This window comes from Elephas maximus, chromosome 2, assembly GCF_024166365.1.
Source record: "Elephas maximus indicus isolate mEleMax1 chromosome 2, mEleMax1 primary haplotype, whole genome shotgun sequence".
Lineage (NCBI taxonomy): Eukaryota > Metazoa > Chordata > Mammalia > Proboscidea > Elephantidae > Elephas > Elephas maximus.
In genome coordinates this window covers 196465333-196485982 of record NC_064820.1, presented here as the reverse complement: position 1 = coordinate 196485982, position 20650 = coordinate 196465333, and the positions used below count along the sequence as shown (strand labels likewise).

The 20650-nt window shown below is 54.9% G+C and overlaps 1 protein-coding gene across 5 annotated transcripts; it reads left to right on the top strand.

Annotated features, from left to right (window-relative positions):
- Positions 1-2387: 2387 nt before the first annotated feature.
- RNF44 (ring finger protein 44) lies at positions 2388-19673 on the top strand. Of its 5 annotated transcripts, none has more exons than XM_049874378.1 (11): positions 2388-2856; positions 14300-14450; positions 14630-14819; positions 15222-15389; positions 15690-15863; positions 15964-16125; positions 16222-16346; positions 16543-16630; positions 16711-16832; positions 16940-17039; positions 17263-19673. In XM_049874378.1, the coding sequence occupies exons 2-11, from the start codon at positions 14344-14346 to the stop codon at positions 17323-17325; spliced, it is 1299 nt and encodes a 432-aa protein (XP_049730335.1). In that variant the 5' UTR covers positions 2388-2856; positions 14300-14343; the 3' UTR covers positions 17326-19673. The 5 variants fall into 5 exon arrangements, with proteins under 5 accessions (XP_049730335.1, XP_049730334.1, XP_049730333.1 ...); XM_049874377.1 differs by lacking the exon at positions 2388-2856 and adding an exon at positions 2893-3093; XM_049874376.1 differs by lacking the exon at positions 2388-2856 and adding an exon at positions 2893-9338.
- Positions 19674-20650: the final 977 nt, after the last annotated feature.

The window sequence follows — 20650 nt, the reverse complement described above, 5'->3', positions numbered from 1 at the left end:
CTTGCTCTTGAATGTCGAGCAGCTAAAGCAAAAGGAAGAATTCATGAAATAAAAGAACTGAAGATTTCAAAGGGCGTCTCAAGAAGACAAAATGAAGTACTATAATGACATGTGCAAAAAGCTGGAGATAGAAAACCAAAAGGGAAGAACACGCTAAGTGTTTCTCAAGCTGAAAGAACTGAAGAAAAAATTCAAGCAAAAGTGAAGGATTCTATGGGGAAAATATTAAACAATGCAGGAAGCATTAAAAGAAGATGGAAGGAATACACAGAGTCATTATACCAAAAAGAATTAGTTGATGTTCAACCATTTCAAGAGGTAGCATATAATCAGGAACGAATGGTACTGAAGGAAGAAGTCCAAGCTGCACTGAAGGCCTTGGCGAAAAACAAGGCTCTGGGAATTGATGGGATATCAAGTGAGATCTTTCAACAAATGGATGCAGTGCTGGAGGTGCTCACTCATCTATGCCAAGAAATATGGAAGACAGCTTCCTGGCCAACTGACTGGAAGAGATCCATATTTATGCCTATTCCCAAGAAAGGTGATCCAACCGAATGTGGAAATTATAGAACAATATCGTTAATATCACACGCGAGCAAAATTTTGCTGAAGATCATTCAAAAACAGCTGCAGCAGTATATCGACAGGGAACTGCCAGAACTTCAGGTCGGTTTCAGAAGAGGACGTGGAACCAGGGATATCATTGCTGATGTCAGATGGATCCTGGCTGAAAGCAGAGAATACCAGGAGGATGTTTACCTGTGTTTTATTGACTATGCAAAGGCATTCGACTGTGTGGATCATAACAAATTGTGGATAACATTGTGAAGAATGGGAATTCCAGAACACTTAATTGTGCTCATGAGGACCCTTTACATAGATCAAGAGGCAGTTGTTCAGATAGAACAAGGGGATACTGATTGGTTTAAAGTCAGGAAAAGTGTGTGTCAGGGTTGTATTCTTTCACCATACCTATTCAATCTGTATGCTGAGCAAATAATCCGAGAAGCTGGACTATATGAAGAATGGAGCATCAGGATTGGAGGAAGGCTCATTAACAACCTGCGTTATGCAGATGACACAACTTTGCTTGCTGAAAGTGAAGAGAACTTGAAGCACTTACTAATGAAGATCAAAGACCACAGCGTTCAGTATGGATTACACCTCAACATAAAGAAAACAAATATCCTCACAACTGGACCAATGAGCAACATCATGATAAACGGAGAAAAGACTGAAGTTGTCAAGGATTTCATTTTACTTGGATTCAAAATCAACACCCATGGAAGCAGCAGCCAAGAAATCAGGAGACGCATTGCATTGGGTAAATCTGCTGCAAAGGGCCTCTTTGAAGTGTTGAAGAGCAAAGGTATCAGCTTGAAGACTAAGGTGCGCCGGACCCAGGCCATGGTATTTTCAATCACATCATATGCGTGTGAAAGCTGGACAATGAATAAGGAAGACTGGAGAACAACTGACGCCTTTGAGTTGTGGTGTTGGCAAAGAATATTGAATGTACCATGGAACGCCAAAAGAAGGAACAAATCTGTCTTAGAAGTACAACCAGAATGCTCCTTTAGAAGCAAGGATGGCGAGACTGCATCTTACATACTTTGGACATGTTGTCTGGAGGGATCAGTCCCTGGAGAAGGACAATATGCTTGGCAAAGCACAGGGTTAGCGGAAAAAGGAAGACCCTCAAGGGTGTGGATTGACACAGTGGCTGCAACAATGAGCTCAAACATAATAATTATTGCAAAGATGGTGCAGGACCGGGCAGTGTTTTGTTCTGTTGTGTAGGGTCGCTATGGGTTGGAGCCAACTCGAGGGCACCTAACAAGAACAACAATATAGTTCTGATGAAAAGAAGGAAAAAATGTGATGTAAAATGAACGGCCTCTGGGTATCAGACCTGAGGAGCAACGCTGGGTTCCGTCATTCTGAGCAGTGTGGCTCCAGGTAAACCCTTTTACCTCACTATGCCTCAGTTTCTAAATATATAAAACAGAGATATTAAGAATTTTCCCTCACTGGGTGGTTAGACTTTAACGAATAAGTGAGTTAATAAGAGTTCAACAAATGGAAGCTTAAGAAAAAATTCCCAAGAGGTGCCAAATCGTTAACAAAGCCAAGGCTGCTACGCGGTACGGCCTCTGAGAGGCGTGGCCTGCAGAGACTACAAGTACCGGCACACCCCGCTACAGCGGGGCACGCTGGGAGTTGTAGTCCTCGCCGGCCTAATGAGCCCAGGGACGCGGAACGGGGAGAGCCTCCCTGGGGCTGTGGATACCCTTCTCCAACAGACATCGTACATGCTCTGGTCCAGGCTGGCTCTAGCGCTAGGAATTCGGGGAAGGAAGCATAATAATCTCTCCCGACGTCTCTGTCGTTTGCCACGCCCTCTTGTCATTGAACTCGTCCAACCTCCTCCTGAAGGAGGTATCATCACTTCTATTTCGCAGACAAGGAAACTAAGGCTCAGAGACTTGACCCAAAGATCACAGGAACAAAGATCTGCTGACCCCAGAGCCTTCGTTCTTTGTACATCGACCCCGCCCCCCGCACCGAATCCGAGTCTGGGGCAGGGGAACGAACTCTTCGAGAAGCGAAGATTCTATGAACGGCCCCTGAGTCTTATTATTTTCCCTTTTTCACAGACGAGGAAACGGAGTCAGCCACTGATATAAGGTCACACAGGGAGTAAAGTGGGCGGCTACCTCTCCGCGCTTTGCCCTTGCGCGCCCTTTGCTGCCTGACGCCTAATGGGCGTGGCCATCCAGAAGCTGAGCTGGGCGTGGCCGGGAGACACCCCGCCCCCTGCCTACCCGCTCCCGCGCTCATGGTGCAATCCAGGTAGTTCCACTGGCGGGCTGGAGTGGGGGAGGGAGACCGCGAAACTGCGCAGCCGGCGTGGGTCCCGCGCGCGCGCGCGCCCGGGTGGTGAGGGCCGCGGACGGTTCCACTGCGCTGGGCCAGAGGGGGGGGCCGCGGCAGGCGGCGCGCGGGCTGCAGCGGGACCGGGACCCCCGGCTGCGGCAGGGAGCGACGCGGCGGCTGCCGGGTGGGGGTGGAGCCCCGCCGCGGCCCCAGGTAACGCCCGGCCCGGACCCTGCGCCGTGCGCCCCAGGCGGGGCCGGTGAGGATGGAGCGATAGGGGGCGGCCGCGGGCCGGCAGAGTAGCGCTGGAGGTTCCAGCAAGGCTTCCGCCTACTCCCGCAGGGCCAGAGCTCGCTGTCCCCGTGCGAGAGCCTGAGCTTGGCTGCTCTTCGGCCCGCCCGCTAGGTCCAAGTACCCCAGTTTGGGGAGCCCTAGGGAACTACAGGTCCCAGCGTGCCCCGCGCCCCGCGCATGCTCTAGTCCCCGCCCCCGGCAGGTCCCGGCTCCATCTGGAACACAGGTGTCCGGGTCACAGCTGGAGAGGTGCTGCTTTGACCTCGTCGTGTCCATCCCAAACGTTTTACCGATGTCCCCCGGAGGGCAGAGCGGCCCGGACCCTGGCCTGACAGGCTGAGGGCCCAGGTGACAGACCACTGCATCCCACCTCCGTCGGTATTGCATTCAGGATGTCGGGACGCCGGGGGGTCCAAAGAGGGTCTGTGACTTGTCCAAAGTCACACAGCCTCCGCTGCCTGAGGGCCGTCGAGGTGGTGCGGGGGGCGAGTGGGGAGCGGGTAGGAGGCTGACCGTAGAGCGGAGGAGGCACATAAGAAGGAGGGAAAGTGGGGAATCCAGTGGCATTCATCTTCCTGAGTCGGGCAGGCAGCGCACTCCTTCAGCCTCCGGTTTTCGTCTCTGGACAATGGGGTGACGGTTCTTGCTTCCTCCGCAGATGGTGGGGGTACCAGTGATGATAGCTGCAAGGGGCGGGGGTGGGGTCAGAAAGGTCCCCCCCCCAACGTCACACCCATAAAGCTCACACATCCAAGTGCAGACCCAGTCCTAGGAATTTGGGAAGGTACAGGGCAGGAGGTGCATACACAGTGAGAGAGCCACTATTGATTGAGGTAGGTGGTGTCTTTATCCCCAATTTACACCAGAATAAACTGAGGTTCACAGAGGGACTTCTTCAAGGTCACAGAGCTAATGAGGCAGAGCCAGGGTTCAAGCCCAGGCAGGCTGGCTTCAGAGGGTCCATATTTAACCATGAATGTTCTCCTGCTGCCCTATGGGATTATGTGCTGGGCACATACTAACCCATCGCCATCCAGTCTATTCCGATTCATAACAACCCTATAGGACAGTAGAACTGCCCCATAGGGTTTCCAAGGAGCCGCTGGTGAATTCGAACTGCTGAACTTTTGATTAGCAGCCGAGCTCTTAACCACTGTGCCACCAGGACTCCAGGGCATATACTAAGTGCTCAGTAAGTCATCTGTCACTAGTGTTAGCATTGTGCCACTTTTACAGATGAAAAAGAAGCCATGTAACTTACCCAAAGTCTCAAGGCTAGAGCTAGAGAGCTGTGGACCTGAGCTCAGACCTCTACCAATACCCTCCCCTCCCCCACCTGCACAAACAGTCACTTCTCCTTAGGGGAGGCAAACCTTGGGTCTCAGGTGTGAGGGCAGATTGTTCAGGCCTGCCCTGAGCAGAGAAGATTTGGCAAGGTCCTGGGAATCCCCACCCTGATGTGTGAGGCTCAGGTTCAGAGTCTGATGCTCTGTGGTATCTGGGAGATCTGATGCCTGATCCAGCTCTACCAGGCTGTGTTGGGTGTCACTGGGTGGTACCTCAACGTCTCTGTTCCACCAGTTCTGCCCTGGGAAGGCTACTGGGCCCTGCCTCTTTGGAGAAGGGTTTGAGGAGCCTGGGAAGAAAGGAGCAGGGTACTTTCTGACTCTAAGGGAGGGAGGCAGCCTGCTAGTTGTCTAAGGCTCTTGGACAGGTGGGAAACTGGCAGGGCAGGGCCCAAGCAGGAAATGACGGCCCCGCCCTCCTCTTCCTGCCCAAGCCTGCTGGAGCTAGCTCTCTCCCATCAGCAAGAGAAGCCTGAGGGAGAAAGCTGGAATGTAGTAGCATCAAGTGCTTTGCTCTGGGAGGAACCAGGTCTCCAGTGCCCCTCTGCTGCTTATCCAGCCTGGGTGATCTTGAGCTACCCATTAATCCCTGAGCCTCAGTGGTCTCTTGCCCTGGGGACATTTGTGCTTTTGATTATTGAGCAACCCATGGGGACCCTGTGTTGACATTGCATGAACTCAGCTTAATTTGAGATTAGAGTGTGATCCTAGGTTTGCCTTTGATGGCTTCATGAGACAGAGTGAGTCATATCCTCTCAGCAGGGTTTCCTCCTGTGTACAATGAGGCAAACAAACACTGCTCCCTAGCTCTTAGGCCACTGCAACGACGAGGGAGGGATAGATCAGGAGGAGACTTGCCCGGCCTTGCTGGGTATCCTAGCACCCCCACTTCTCCACTACCCTCATGGCAGATGCCAGGGCAAGCCCCCACCCCCCCCAAACTGGGCCACACTTCCTCGTTCTGAGGTGTGAGAAGGAACTTCTTGAGCTGCTTTCCTCATCTGTCAAATGAGGGTAAACAGGACCTGCCTTTAAGGAGGAGACAGGAAATGGAACTGGGCACACAGTAGGTGTGCAGGCCATGGTCCCACATTTGAGCTCCAAAGCATAAGACTCCGTGATGAACCTGAAGGGGAATTTCACAGAAAACTCCAGATTTCTGGCTTCTCTTGAGAATTTACAAAGTTTTGTAAAACTTGGCCCCTCCCACTTGTCACAGTGGCCAGCAGGGGAGTGATTTTATATGTGCCCAGGAAGGCTTTTCAGGTAGGGGAGATGGGCTCTTGGGCTCTGGCACTGGGGGAGTCCTGAAGGACTGTGGGGATTGATTGGGGCCTCTCAGAGGTCATGGCTGCAGACAAGTGAGTGAGAGGGTCATCCTTGAAAGAAGGCAGGCAGCATGGGGCAAGAGACACACCCTCAGCCCCTTCCTTGGGCATTTACCACCCAGTCCGAACCAGGCTCTGGATCGGACTTTGAGGGCACCACAGGGCTAAGGGGAGCAGTCACTAGCTTTCTGTTGTTGCTGAGGCAATGTGATATTGTCCAGCAGTGTATGGAGGCAGCCCAGAGCAGGCTGACTACCAAAGGACAGGTCAAGGAAGGCTCAGAGAGGGTGGCCTTTGAGTTGAGCCCCAAAGGTTGAAAGGATTTTGCCACAGGTGAGAAGGGAGTGTTGAGGACGTTTTAGCGCAGAGAGAATAACGCAGTCAGAGGCTTGGAGACATAAAAAGGCATGACGGTATTGTGGCTGAAGAGTTGCAGGGGATGGAGGTGAGGGGGATTGGTAAGGTATTCTTACTTGGGCAAGCCACTTCAGGCCTCAGATCCTCATATATAAAATGAGACTGGGTAACCCCTATGGTAAGGAGCCCTGGTGGCACAGTGGTTAAGTGCTCAACTGCTAACCAAAAGGTCTGCTCTTCGAGCCCACCAGCTGCTCCGTGGGAGAAAGATGGGGCAGTCAGCTTCCATAGAGATTACAGCGTTAGAAACCTTATGAGGTAGTTGTACTCTGCCCTATAAGGTCACCATGAGTCAGAATTGACTCAGTGACTGTGGGTAACCCCTATGGTGCCTACCTCCCAGTAATGGTGCACTTAAAACTGCCAAGGCCCCTCAGGCCAGGAGGGGATTCTTGAGTGAGACACAGTGATTATGACAGGGCTGTGTGCAAATTCAGTGACCTGGGGTAAAGGTCAGGGCATCTAGCCCTGAACTCAGAGATAGGGGAGTTCAGTGCAAGTTGGAGACATCGTGCACAGCTTCCTATAAGAGGTGAAATGGGAGCAGACCCTCAAAGGGTAGAGAAGAGGAATGGATTGGTAGAAAGGAAGCGAGCAGGTATCCCAGGCAGGCAGGGAAGCCCCAAAGGAACACCACCATGGCTGGGGGAGAGGGAGAAGGGGAGGGAAGCCTGAAAGGTTGTGTGTGTGTGGGCGGGTGTTTGTGAAGTGCAGCCCCAAAGGCAGGCTCTACTCCTAAACAGGCAGGCAAGAGTTGGGCCTACAAATGTAGGTACCTTCGGAATGTGGGAAGAGTGATTAATTCAGGGCTTCGAAATGGTTCAGTCATGGCTGACAACCAGAACAGGCCGGAATTTTTACAGTTTGGGTGATCTGAAATGGGGAAAATTACAGGTCGAAACCCTGGAATGAGAGACTCAGGAGAGGCACAGTGAGTCCTTTCAGGAGCCTGGTGCATAAGACTGAATTGTTGGCAGGACTGTGGAGAGCGACACACATTCAAAGCAGCGCTGTCAGCTGCCATCTTTGAGCACGGCACCGCTGTACCAATTGTGCTTAAAATCCCAAGGGCAAGAGATTTGGCTGCTATGCAATGAGTACGCTGCCCTTATTTTCTAAGAGGGAGATTAGGTTTGTAGGAAGGCTTCGACGTGTAATTATTCCCATTCCGGTTACTGTTGCAGTTCACCCAAATTGGAAAAATTCAAGTCTATTCCTTGGCCATGACTGAACCAGGAAGAATCAGTTGGAAGCCTTGGTTTAATTGTTTTTACCTGGTGGGGTTAAATAAAAGGTTGGAAAGGACATAGGAAGTGAAGGGAAAATTGATGATAAGGAGACAGAGGAGGGCTTCCCCCTATACACCCTTTGTCCTCATTCACACAGAGTTTTAACTGTGATGGATACAGTTTGGCATTCATCCCAGGTAGCATCTGTGGCACTGGATCCCATGTTGCTTAGAGATCTGCAAACAGCCCATTAGATACCATCTTCAGTGACTGTTGCTGGTGGTACATCCACAGTGATACTGATTGTTGCCAGTCTAAACGACACTGTGATAAGCATGTCTGTTCCCTAAAGTTCCTTCTGGATTGTTTCTATTGGACAGCTTTCCTAGAGGTAGTTTTCAACTAAAAATTTCGGTAGGTTATACTGTACAGGGTTGTTTAAAAAAAAAAAAGAACAAATGTATAAAAGCATATACAATAAAAAAATCTATCGTTCTAACCCAGTTTTCCCTTCCAGTTCTCCCTGGGGACACCTGTTAACAAGTATCCTGTATACCCTTCCAGAAATACTCTGTCCATGTTGTATATATCCGATTTAAAAAAATTTTTTTTTGATACATACTGTTACACCCTGTTCAGCATCTTGTATTCAATTTTTACTTTTAAGTTTGGGGTTATGAAATATATCAAAGTATATAGAAAATGACAAGTGTTGGTGGTGCAGTGGTTAAGAGCTCGGGCCGCTAACCAAAAGGTCAGCAGTTCCAAATCTACCAGCCGGCTCCCTGGGAACCCTATGAAGCAGTTCTGTCGTATAGGGTCGCTGTAAGTCGGAATCGACTTGATGGGAACGAGTTTTTGGGTTTTATAGACAATGACACCCCCCACCCCAGTAGCCCACCACGGAGGTTTAACAAATGTTAATATGTTGTGGTGGGCCTTGGAGGTAGCCGTATGTCATGCCGCTCCAGCTGCCTCTTTGTGGTGGCTGCAGAGATAGCCCGTTATTAATCATATGAGTGCATCACTCTTTACTAGTCTGCCCCCAGCTCCTGGATATTTAGGATATTACTGATTTTTTGCTTATATGATCAATGTAGCGGTAATACAGCAGTTTATATAATGTCTGCCCGGGGAATCATCGATGCACAGGGGAACTAGGCTTGGCTTTGGTTTGGGTTCAAATTCCTCCTTGGCCCCACTTAATAGCCTTGTGACCTGGGACGAATGACGCCTCTCTAGGTGTTCACGTTCCCCATCTGGAAACTGGGCGGGCTGTAGTAATCCCTCCTTCTCACAGCTGCTGGGAACAGTATAGTCGAAAACGAAAGATGTGTAAAGGCTTCATTGGGCGTAGTTCCCGAATCCCCGGGGCAGGGGCCCTCAGCGGGGACGCCAGCCTTGAACTAGAGCGCCCTGCGACTGCAGCTCACCCTCCAGCTACAAACCGTTCCCCTCCCCTTTCCCCGACCACACCAGGGGCGGGGCGGTTAAATGTCTCTGTGACGTCAGCGCGCGCAGGACCAATCCCCCTGCCCAGCAAACGTTTGCCGGTTTGTATCCGTCGCCCGCCATTGGTCCGTTGGGCAATCCGGGCTGGCCCAGCCTTTTAAAGCCGCCGCGTACTATAAACAAGGAGATGCTGGGTGGCCGGGCCATGATGTCATCGCAGCACAGCAGCTCTTGGGGCTGACGTCATCTCCGGGAAGGTGGCCGGCCCAGCGCTGTTAGGGACATCCTAAGAACTCGGCCGGCTTCAGAAGCCGCCCCTGCCCCGTCGGTGGTGCCTTTGCACTTCAGTGGCCCAGGCGGCGCTCCGTCCCCGAGGAGAGGACCATGACGCAGTAAGTCTGGACTGCGGATCTCCGGGCAGGACCCATTTCTCAGGCAGGGAAACTGAGACTCAGAAGCGAAGTGGTTCGCGAGTTTGCATAGCATGTTCGAGTTGGAGCCGATCGCTTTTGCCCACATCGGGGTTTCCCCATCTTTAGGCCAGGCCATGTGGCCCCGCACCTTGCTTCTAACTATCGCTGCGGTAACTTTAAGTGCGAAGGTGGGGGCGTGAAGGAGATTTAAAAAAAAAAAAAAAATCTGCCTTTCAAGATGGCGGCCCGTTAGTCATGTGCCTGGTAGCGGCGAGTGATTGGCTCTCGGAGCCCTTGCGGGGCGGAGCTCTTGGCGCGGGGCGGGGTCGCCGCGGGCTCGCAGCCCGCTACTGTTTGCCGGAGCCTCCCGGCGCGCTCCCGCGAGCCCCCCCTCCCACCCGGCGCGCGACCCCGCCGCTTCGAATGTTGTGAATCAAATGTGAGGTTTGTTACATTCCGCTATCGCGGCGGACAGTTCTTAAAGGGCCAGCCGCCGGCAGCCGCGAAAACACGGCCGCGTCCTGCTGCGTCTCCCCCTCCCGCTTCCCGAGAGCCTGGGCCGAGAGAGGCGGACCGCGCGTGGGCCTCGCGAAGCAGACGCGGCCGGGCGGACAACAAAGACAGAGGGCCCCGGAAGGAGCCGGGCTGCCCCCGGACCGGGGGGTGGGGAGGGGAGCACATTGTTCCGCAGGGCGGGGGCTCTTAAAGGGTCCAGGCAGCCCCCCCCCCGCCCCCCTGCCCAGCTTGGCCGTCCTAGAACGGGAACAAAGGAGTCAACGTGTGGCCGGGCGGCCGAAGGTGAGTTGGGTCCAGGGCCGATTCCCGCACCCCTGGGGCTCCTGTCCCCCTCGCCTGGGACTGGGGGCCGTGATCTAGCTGGCTTCGGAGGGGTTAATCACTGGGGCTTAGGCTAGGATGGCGCGACCCCCGGGATCAGGGACCCCTCAGCGCCCCCCAAGGCCCGGCTGGATCTCCCCTGTCTGGAGGCCGAGCGCTGCGGTTGGAGGCAAGGAGCCGCCCCCTCCCCCTGCTGCCGCCACTTCCTTTGTTGTTGCTTTTGTCTCACGCCGAGCACATGGTCCGGGATCCTCGGCTCTTAAAGACACAGCGCTCCGGCCCGGCGCCGCAGCCTGGCTCCCCGCCCCGCTGTGTCCCTCCGAGCATGGCACAAAGGAGTTGAGGGGGCGAGGAGGCACCTCTCGGGCCCCCAGCCCCATCTCTGTGGGCAGGGTGGACTGGGGAAGCTCCCCGGGACCCCACAACCAACGTCTGGCCCGTGTTGGGAGGGGCTTGGCCCGCAGGGACACTGGTTTTCTCCACGAGTAATATAACCACCTGGTTCTTCCATGTTTGTCTCTTCTGGCTTTATTTGGGCTCTTTGGGGAAGACAGATTTCCACCCCCATTTTACAGTTGTGGTACCTGAGGTTCACAGAAGCAAGGGATTTCCTTGCCCAAGGTCACCCAGGGAGTCAGGGTTGGCCAAGGACTCCTAGCTCCGAGCCTGGTGGTCCGGCCCTCGGCTGCCTCCAGGCACCACACATTGGGGAACTCTGCTAACCCACCCGGCAAAGCTGCACTGAGCCTTCCTCCTGGGTCTCAAGGGAGTTCTCATCCGGCCAGTCTTCTCAAGCTTCCAGGGTCTGACTTTGCACACCCGCAAAAGGGGGTACCTGTTCCTGCAGACAGCCCCCAGGCTTAAATGACATGGCCAGGGGTTCCCAAAACCGGGGTGGGAATAGCTGTTTGCAGCAGAAGTGGGAGTTGGCAGCCTAGGGGCTGGGGATGCAAGGTGCAGTGACTGCGTCCAGGAGATTGGACAGAGAGCTTAGAGCCTGTGAGACCACATTTGCACAGACCTCATCAAGAGCACAGCACAGAGGTGTTTGGAAAGGCAGAGCAGTTAGGGGGTGGCCATTTGGCCACCCTTGCTGTTTGACCTTGAGCAAGTTACTAGTTCCCATCCGGTCTCGCTTGCTTGCTTCCACGGTGGGACTTATCACAGGTACTGAAGAAGAATGCTCTGTTGACCTCCTTTATGATCTGGAATAGAGAATTGTGACAAGGAAGTTCTTTCCTTGGGCGATGGATGCCAGTAAGAGTAGCGGGTTGGGAGAATCTGGCCCTGGGTGGCCAGGATACCTATGCTCCTTGCCTGGTTCTGTTCCTCTCTGGCTTTGTGGCCTAGAATAAGTTACTTCCTTTCTCAGGGCCTCAGTTTGTTGAACTGTGAAGTGGGCATGTCCCCTTTTTGCCACTGTGTTCGTGGTAGGGCTTAAAGCACCCAGGATCTCTCCCCTCCCTGCCTGGGTATTCCCCTAGAGCAGCCTGTTTCCCTGCTGCCTCCTGCAGAGCTTAGATGGTGGCGCCTATTTGTGCTTGGGGAGTGGGGGCCTAAGTTGTCTTATTTTATAATAATGATCATTCTCACCCAAACTGAGTTCAAACTTTACAAATTATTACTGTCATTGCCTTCCACAGTCCTTGTTACTGCACTGGGAGGTGGTTATTGGGCTATTCCCATTTCACACATGAAGAAGCCTAGGCTTAGAGAGGGGAAGCAATGTGCCCAAAGCCTTCAGCCAAGACTCTGCCCAAAAGTCAGGCGGTGTCACGTGTGAGAACAAGAGGGTTGGCATTGTCACCTTTGGCACTGTCATCTATAGCTAGAGGTCCTTTCTGTATGCTAGTTTGGATTCTGAGCTCCTTGCCATCTTCCCCTCCCTGAGGAGTGGGTGCCTTGGAAGGGGGCTGGCCACAGAGGAGAATCCCACAGGCCTGGGTCTCTGAGGGCTCCACACACCTGAGCCTTGGCACTGCCAGCTGTCAGCAACAAAGCCCAGTACAAGAGGGGCAGTAGAGGCCCCCAGCTTGGTTAATCACAAGGGCCGCAGTCAGACTGCCTGGGTCACATCCCCAGCTCACTCAAAACCCTAGCTGACTGGCCTGGGACCTCACCCCACTGAGCCTCAGTTTCCCTCCTTCCGAGGGTTGCTGTGAGGACTTGTGGAGATGGCATGTGTAAAGCACATGGCACATGGGAATTGTAGTTGTTTTTGTTAATAGTCCTCGTTGGCAGAATGGGGAGGGACCCTTGGATCTTTGGGGTCAGCTAGAGCAGAGGGTCCCAAACATGGCCGTGCTGGAGAATTTGCCAGGGCATTTGCTTCACATCTAGAGGCCCTTGTTCCCCATCCATCCAAAGATTCTGATCCTGAAGGTCTAGGGTAGGGCCTGGGAATGTTTTTTTCTGCTATTTATGAGTTTCCTCTGGTTTCCCTTTGACTTTGTTTGCTTGGCTGGGTCCAGGTGTGTGTGCACTTGGCCCATGCCAGGGGTCACAAACCTATGGTGGGCAGGCAGGGAATGGTCTGTTTTGGCCTGGGTGGCCAGGAAAGAATCCTCATGGCCTGAAGGGGGTAGCTGAAGGGGCTGAGCAGAAATGAAGGCTCAGTGGGGCGAGATTTTCTGCTTTTCTTTCTTCCGTGAGAGGCCAGACTTTTATGTCATCTCCCAAGATTTGATCGTTGGCACTAACTTCATCACCGCCAGGTTGGGGCTCTTTGTGTTCAGTTCCTCTCAGTGCATGGCGCCTGCATCTGGCTCACCCCAGGCAGCTTACTGGGCCCTGCTGCACCTCTGCCTGGGCTTGAGCCCCCCAAAGTGGAGAAGAGAGGCCTTGCAGCCTTATTCTAAGAGTTAGGGCTCTTGTTTGTAATACTTGGCACAGAGGAGACAGTCCTCACTGCTGTCAGCAGGAGGAACGAGGTACTGAGGGGACAGTAATAAAGATGGCTTAGGAGTTTGGTTAGCTGGGGAAGGGGTAGAGGGGCCACCCTGAGGCAGCAGTGGCTGGTCTGTTTGAGGCACCCTTCAACTTTGTGCAAGGCCTTACAGGTTCCAGATCCTTCCCCTGCCAGTGCCTCATCGCAGCCTCAGCAATCCTCAGAAGTGTCAGATTGAACCAGGGCCTCCAACTTCCCCCACAAACCCCCAGCTCCAACCCAGGGAAGAGACCCTGCCCCCCCATCCCCCCTCAGCTTCCTAACTTAGGTTCTTACTGTTTTTTCTCAGCAAGCCCCACCTCCCACTTTGGGGACTGTGTTGAGGCCTCCAGAGCAAGGGATTGGCTGTATGCCAGACCCACCAATCTACCAGTACCAGCTTCCTTGGTCACCCCCACCACGAAGCCCTCAGGCCATCCCCACCACCACCGCCACCACCTGCAACAGGGCGTGGGGAGGGCCTTGGTATACACTCCCTTCCTGGCATCGATACTTATTATGGGGCCCTGGACAAGTCCCTTCCTTTCTCTGAGCTTCAGTTTTCCCCGCTGTAAAATGGAGCCAGCAATACCTTCCCCGAAGGATAGATAGAGTCGTAGTTGGGTAGCTGTTTTGGGATCAGTTAAGGAAAGGAAGAATACGGTCCTGTCTTGGACTGGGACTCTGGGGGCTAGAACCAGCTGGGTAGATGCAGGTCTGGAATCTCTCCTGAGTCAACCAGTGGAAGAGAGGAAACCAGAGTCCCCCAGAACCTCCACCTTCCTGGAGGTCACCCCCTACAAGGACAGGCTGCCCTGGAGTCCAACCTGAAGGAGGCCCCCCCGGAGCCTGCTGGTCTGGCTGTGTGCGGCCCAGCCCTCTGAACTCACAACTGAAGGGAGGACTTGGTCCCGGTTCACATAGAAGAAAGCTGAGGCCTGGGATCTCCACTATCCTGGCCAAGCGCTCCTGCCGACAAGCCTGCCCCTAATGTGACTGCACCGAGTTGCCCCAGTGTCCAGAAGGGGCCAGGCTTGAATCCATGGGGAGCGCGGGGACATGGGAGTAATCGTGGCCCCTGGAATCAGACTGCAGAGGTTTGAGTCTCTCCCGACTCCATACAGGTCTAGCAACTGGGCCTTTCTGTACCTCAGTTTCTTCATCTATTGCTTCCTAGGGGTGTGAGCCCCAGCCCTGTCCCTCCACCCCCTGCCACCCCTGATGCGACCATGGGCAGTGACAGTGACTAGGTGGCCCCCCTCTGTACCTGTGGGTCAGCGACGATTCTCCGCAGGGCCCAGCAGCACTTCAGGCCAGCTACGGCACAGGTAGGAAGGAGCCTCTCTGCCCGGGAGCCCCAGTGCTGGGGCTGCCAGATTGGGTGTAGTTGTGGGGGACAGGGATGAGCCCCCTTCCTTCCCAGTGGGGCGGGACCCCAGCTGCTCTGCCTACTCTGTGAATGAGCGGCCCCCATCAGGCCTACCGGGGCCTCCTCTCTGTGGTGCAGCCCCGGCCGTGAGGGCCCCCTGGCCAGCCTACCTGCCCAGGATGAGCGCTTACCCTCCCAGCAGCTGCCACCCCGACCAGCTCACCTCTCCATAGAGGAGCGCCGAGCTTCGGCTCCTGCCGGCGGGAGCCCCCGAATGCTGCACCCAGTCACCCAGCAGAGCCCGTTCATGGTTGATCTCCACGACCAGGTAGGCAGGACGTACCCCCCCGCAACCTGCCTCAGCCTCAAGCCTGTCTAGAAGCAGGGGTACCAAAATCTATTTTATTCACTGCGTTTTCACTCAGTGTATGCTTAAGGGAGGCATTGTTAGCTCTGTTTTACAGGTAGATAAACTGAGCCCTAGAGAAGGGAAGAGCCTTTCCTGGGGCCACACAGTGGATGACTATCAAAGCTGGAAGCCCCTCTTAGATTCTCAGAGGGTTCTCTCTTCCCTAGGGGGCTTGGTGCAGGGGGTAGCCAGGTCTGCACCTAGGTAGACACCCAGGGGGAGAAGGGAAGGGAGCTAGAGCTGGGCCTGGCAGGACTTTCTTCTGGGTGACCCTCGTGGCCAGACGTCCTTACAGTTCCCTGGGCCTCTGTTTACCCACAGGTGCACCAGGGACCCGTCCCTCTGTCCTACACAGTCACCACCGTGACGACCCAAGGCTTCCCCTTGCCTGCGGGCCAGCACATCCCTGGCTGCAGTGCCCAGCAGCTCCCAGCATGCTCCGTGATGTTCAGCGGACAGCACTACCCCCTCTGCTGCCTCCCACCCCCGGTGAGTGTGCCGCCTCCGCTCCTCACCCCAGTACCAACAGAAGCCCCCAGGCTCAGGCTGGCAGCTCTCTGTTCCAGCTGGACAACTCAGCTGGCTGAGGGCCAGGTGGCCCAGCCGAGCTCCTGGCCTCATCCAAGCTGGCCAAGCAGTGCCCAGCCTCTAGGCCAAGGCCCTCCCCAGAGGTGGGACAGCCCAGGGGGTGGAGCTGCCAGGGGTGTGTGCAGGGGGCACCTCATGAAGATGGAGTGGACCCCAGCCTGAGCACAGGGGAGCACTGTCCAGCCCTACACTCTCCTGCAGCTGATCCAGGCATGCACCATGCAGCAGCTCCCAGTGCCCTACCAGGCCTACCCCCATCTCATCTCCAGCGACCACTATATCCTGCACCCCCCGCCGCCGGCCCCACCCCCCCAGCCCGCCCACATGGCGCCCCTTGGGCAGTTCGTGTCACTGCAGACCCAGCACCCGAGAATGGTGAGTCTGGAGTTGGTCTGAAGCTAGATCGGGGGTGGGGTAGAGTATGGTGGGATTTCCCTTGGCCTGCCTGCTGCTAACCCAAGCCCGCCTCCCCCAGCCCTTGCAACGGCTTGACAGTGATGTGGACCTGCGAGGGGACCAGCACCCCCTGGGGAGCTTCACCTACTCCGCCTCGGCCCCCGGCCCCAGTCTCTCCCCATCTGTGCCCCTGCACTACCTGCCACACGAGCCGCTGCCCCAGGAGCTGCCCTTTGGCATGGTAAGTGCTGGCCCCCTACCTCAGGCAGCCAGGACAATCTAGGGCAGGGCAGGGATGGGCCACTGGGCTGACCTGCCCCTGGCCCACCTTTCGCAGCCATATTCCCACATGATGCCACGAAGACTGAACACTCAGAGATACCGTCTGCAACAGCCGCTGCCGCCGCCGCCCCCACCACCGCCCCCACCACCTTATTACCCCAGTTTCTTGCCCTACTTCCTGTAAGTACCAACAGCTCTGCCCCAGAGCCCTGCTGTTCTTTGTTCTCCTGGGGCTTTCGGGACTGGACCCAGACGAACCCCACGGGCTCCGCATGTGGATCAGGCAGAGCTCCAGGCTTTGTCTGTGTGGAGGGAACGGCTCTGTGCTCCCTGGCCCCAGCCTTGGCCCTGAGCCCCCGTGCGTGTCTCCCTCTAGCTCGATGCTGCCAATGTCTCCCACTGCAGTGGGGCCCACCATCAGCCTGGATCTCGATGTGGATGATGTGGAGATGGAGAACTATGAGGTCTGGTGGAGCCCACCCTGGGGGGGTCTGGGAGAGCTTTAGCCCCAGAGCTGCTGACCCTCCCCTCCCCACCCACGCAGGCCCTCCTGAACCTGGCAGAGCGGCTGGGCGATGCCAAGCCCCGTGGCCTCACCAAAGCCGACATCGAGCAGCTCCCGTCCTACCGCTTCAACCCCGACAGCCATCAGTCAGAGCAGACACTGTGAGTGCCGCCCTGTCTCCCTGCTCCGGAACGGTGGGAGGGCGAGGGGATGCCCTGGCGTGGGATGCGAATACGGGTGGACCTGGACGCCTCTGGGCCTCCCCCAGGTGTGTCGTCTGCTTCAGTGACTTCGAGGCACGGCAGCTGCTCCGGGTTCTCCCTTGCAACCATGAGTTCCACACCAAGTGTGTCGACAAGTGGTTGAAGGTAACGCAGCTGCAACCTGCTCCCAGGGGCTCTTGAGTGGTGGGGGAGGAGGGCGGGCCTTAAGGGTCTTCTGCCTCATCTTTATCATCTAAAAGTTCTGGCTCCATTCAGGGGTCCCAGGTTCCTCTCAGTCTGGCAGGTGTGAACCGAAACGGGGGAGGGGTGCAGAGGGCAGATAAGGATGGAGCCTGATATGCGGCTGCTCCCCTCCCCCTGCCCCCAGGCCAACCGGACGTGCCCCATTTGCCGGGCTGATGCCTCCGAGGTGCCCAGGGAGGCTGAGTGAGGCCCCATAGCTGTCCGGGAGAGCCCTGCCCAAAGCTCTGGAAACTCGGGGGGCAGGACCCCAGGAGGATGGGAGGGAGTTCCCGAGCCTGCCCCGCCGTCTCCGCCTGCCTGTCCAGAGCTGGTGCCAGGGTCAGCCCCTCTGCAAGATGCCCCTGCAATAAGCCCCTGCAATTTGCCAAGCTCCAAAGACTCGTTCCCTGGCCTGCCTGCCTGCCTGCCTGCCCGCCACGGAGCTGTCTGAGTGCCCTAACTCAGCGTCCATCCTGTTTGCCTCGGGCCTGTCTCTTCCTTGTTGGCACTGGGAGCCAGTGTCCCTTCCCCCAGTGCAGCTAGTGGAGACCTTGGGTCCCAGTATGGGCAAAGGGGCTCCCTCCTGGGTCACCTGGTCTCTTGCACTGAAGTGGCATGCCCTCTGCCCAGGTGGCACTTGCAGGTGCTCGGGCAGGTGGGGCATGAGACCATTTTCTGAGCTCCAGGCTGGGTCCTCCCACCTTGTTCTCAGATAGACTCAGGCAGCCAGCCTGCCCAAGCTGCTGTTCAGGGTGGGTCTGGCTCTGAGGGAACCCTCACCCTGGTCACAACATGCCAGCACCCACCCCCAGGCTGGAGGGCACAGAGCTCGCCTAACCAGGAGATAGGAGACAGGCCCTGAGCAGGCAGTGGGCATCCTGAAGAGGGGTCAAGGCCACGCCAGAGAGTGATCCCTCTGCTTCTGGTGGCTGCCCTCTGCACCAGTGTCTGGGCCTGACCCCTGCCCAATCCTCTCCCTCTGTCGTTTTGCATGAACGTGAGGAGCAGCAGTTTTCTCGTTTATTCATTTGGCCCAAAATCGCGTGTAGGATTTGGGGGTGTGGATTTTAAAAACAATTTTTTTTTCTTTTGGCTTAATGGGGAGGTATAGGAACCATCCAGGACCGAGTGCCCCCCGGGCAGGGATGCCCGCTGGCTCCACCTGGCCTGCGTGCATGCGAGCGGCTGGGGCTGGACGGGGCGGGTGGGGGCCTGTGCTCAGCTGATAACTGCCATGCACTGTACTGCACACGTCCCCAGAGCCGACCGGGACAGTTCGCTTTTCAGGGCATTTTCCCCTCCAGCCAGGGCCCACCTCCCTCCTGCCTGGGTGAGTCTCCTCCAGGGATGTCCCCCGAGGGCAGAGACTTGGGAGGGTGTGGCCCCCTCTCCAGAGTGCCCTTTCCAGCCAGGGCCTTGCCCTGCAAGGCCTGGAGGGGACCCATGTAGGGTCTGGCTGAGCTCCCCTACTCCCCGGTCCCGATTCTCTAACCCCAGCTGGGGTTGCTGCCCTGAACGAACCGCGTGTGGGGCCGGCACATCCTAGCAGGCAGCCCCTGGCGCCTGCTGCCTCAGGGATGCTCCAACCACCCTCGTTCTCCCCGCAGCTGCCCTGGCCCCTTGCCCCCACCCAGCCTGCCATGGGGCACCATCAGCCTGGCCCCACCCCCAAGGAGAACCCAAAGTCTTACTGTATATAACTCCAGGTGACATTTCTATATTTATAGCAGTGTTGAAAACCCACATGTTTTACACAGAACCACCCGCCCTAACCCCCGTCCCTTCCCTACCCTGACAAAAGGTTTGCAGAACCCTTACAGTTCCTGGGGCAGGCGGAAACAGGCTCACGGAGTGTGTCGGCTGCAGCCATGATGCCAACGAGCAGCTATTGGGGGGGGGGGACACAACATTTAAAAAAAAATCATTAAAAAAAAAGATTTATAAAACAATTATCTAGGATGTTTGTGATTTGCCGACCTTGCTATAGATGCCATGTTACCAATGATTTCCTGTGGTGGGGGCTTGTCATTGTTTACTCTTTGATTTACCAACTTCTGGCCTAGGCATGACCATGGGCACCATCCCCCAGCCCTGGCTGGGTCCAGCGCCTGTGTCTGTGTTAGAAAGGTTTTATATCTATATCTGTAGAGATATAGATGGATAATTACATATGTGTGTATATATATATGTGTGTGTATATATATATATATATGTAATTTGGGGGGCCCTGTTCCTTGCACATTTTACAGTTACCTCATTTTTCCCATGTATGTATTTGAGAAAATGCTAATATATAGAGAAAAAAAAGGTTCTTAAAGCTTAAATGTGTGTTTTTTTCATTCCATTGGATTCACATTGGTTTGTAGCATTTAACATAACTAGTATGTTGTATTATATATATGTGTATACTGATTGAAATTTTTAACAGATTTGTACTTTTTTTAAAATGAAAGTTGCTAGTTCTGCTTGACCAAGTAGTGCAATCATTATTTTTTTTAATATTGTTGCTGATTTCAGAGGGATATTCACTAATAAATGTATGATGTATACCGAGTACTGCCCACACTGTCTTTGGCTGGCCTGTGTTCTTTTCGTGGGAAGTTCAGGGAGGGGTGGGGATGAGGTAGGCAGGAAGGATTGACCTTGACTGTAGAGGCTTAGGGGAATCAGTGCCCCTTGTTCAAAAGGGGTCTGTTTGGCCAGTTCAGTGATTGTTTTTTCCAGGCCATCTGCTTCACACAGGAATTGGGGCAAGATTCTGTTCTCACCTTCCACGCAGGAGACCCAGGTTTGATTCTTGGCCAATGCACCTCATGTGTAGTCACCACCTAACTTCAGTGGAGGCTTGCATATTGCTATGATGCTGAACAGGTTTCAATGGAGCTTCCAGAGTAAGATGGACTAGGAAGAAAGGCCTGGCAACCTACTTTTGAAAATCAGCCAGTGAAAACCCTATGGATCACAGCAGTCCAATCTGCAGCCTATCATGGGGGTAGTGCGGGACCAGGCAGTGTTTCATTCTGTTGGTGAGTGGTAGGATGCCATTTCTGTTTCTTGAGGCAGAAGTCACTGGTCTCCTGCAGTTTCTTCTAGAGTTAGGCTCTGCTTCAAGCCTGAGGAGGAACCTTCATGATAGAACTTTGTTTTTAGGCAGCTGGCTGTGTGGCAGCCCTTGGTAACTCTAGCTCAGTTTCCTCTAAAGTAGCATTATCTTCAGGGGAAAACTATTTCCCCCTCAGGAATTCTAACAGAGTTTCTGGGATTGAGTCTTGGTAGACCAATTTGTCCACCCCTGCATGACTACCCTTAGGAGGATAGATGCCATCACTGGCCAGGCCTACGTTACATACCCACCCACAGCCCCCTGACGCTGCACGAACTTGCGCCCCTCATCTCAGGCTTAGTGAGGATGAAGGGCCCAAGGGCCACCAACAGGGCCAGACTGGTGATGTAGCTGCATTCGTCTTAGTCACGAGGGTGTTTGGTGCTGCAGGAACATCAGCTGGTTTGCTAGTGTGTCATAAAGCAACATC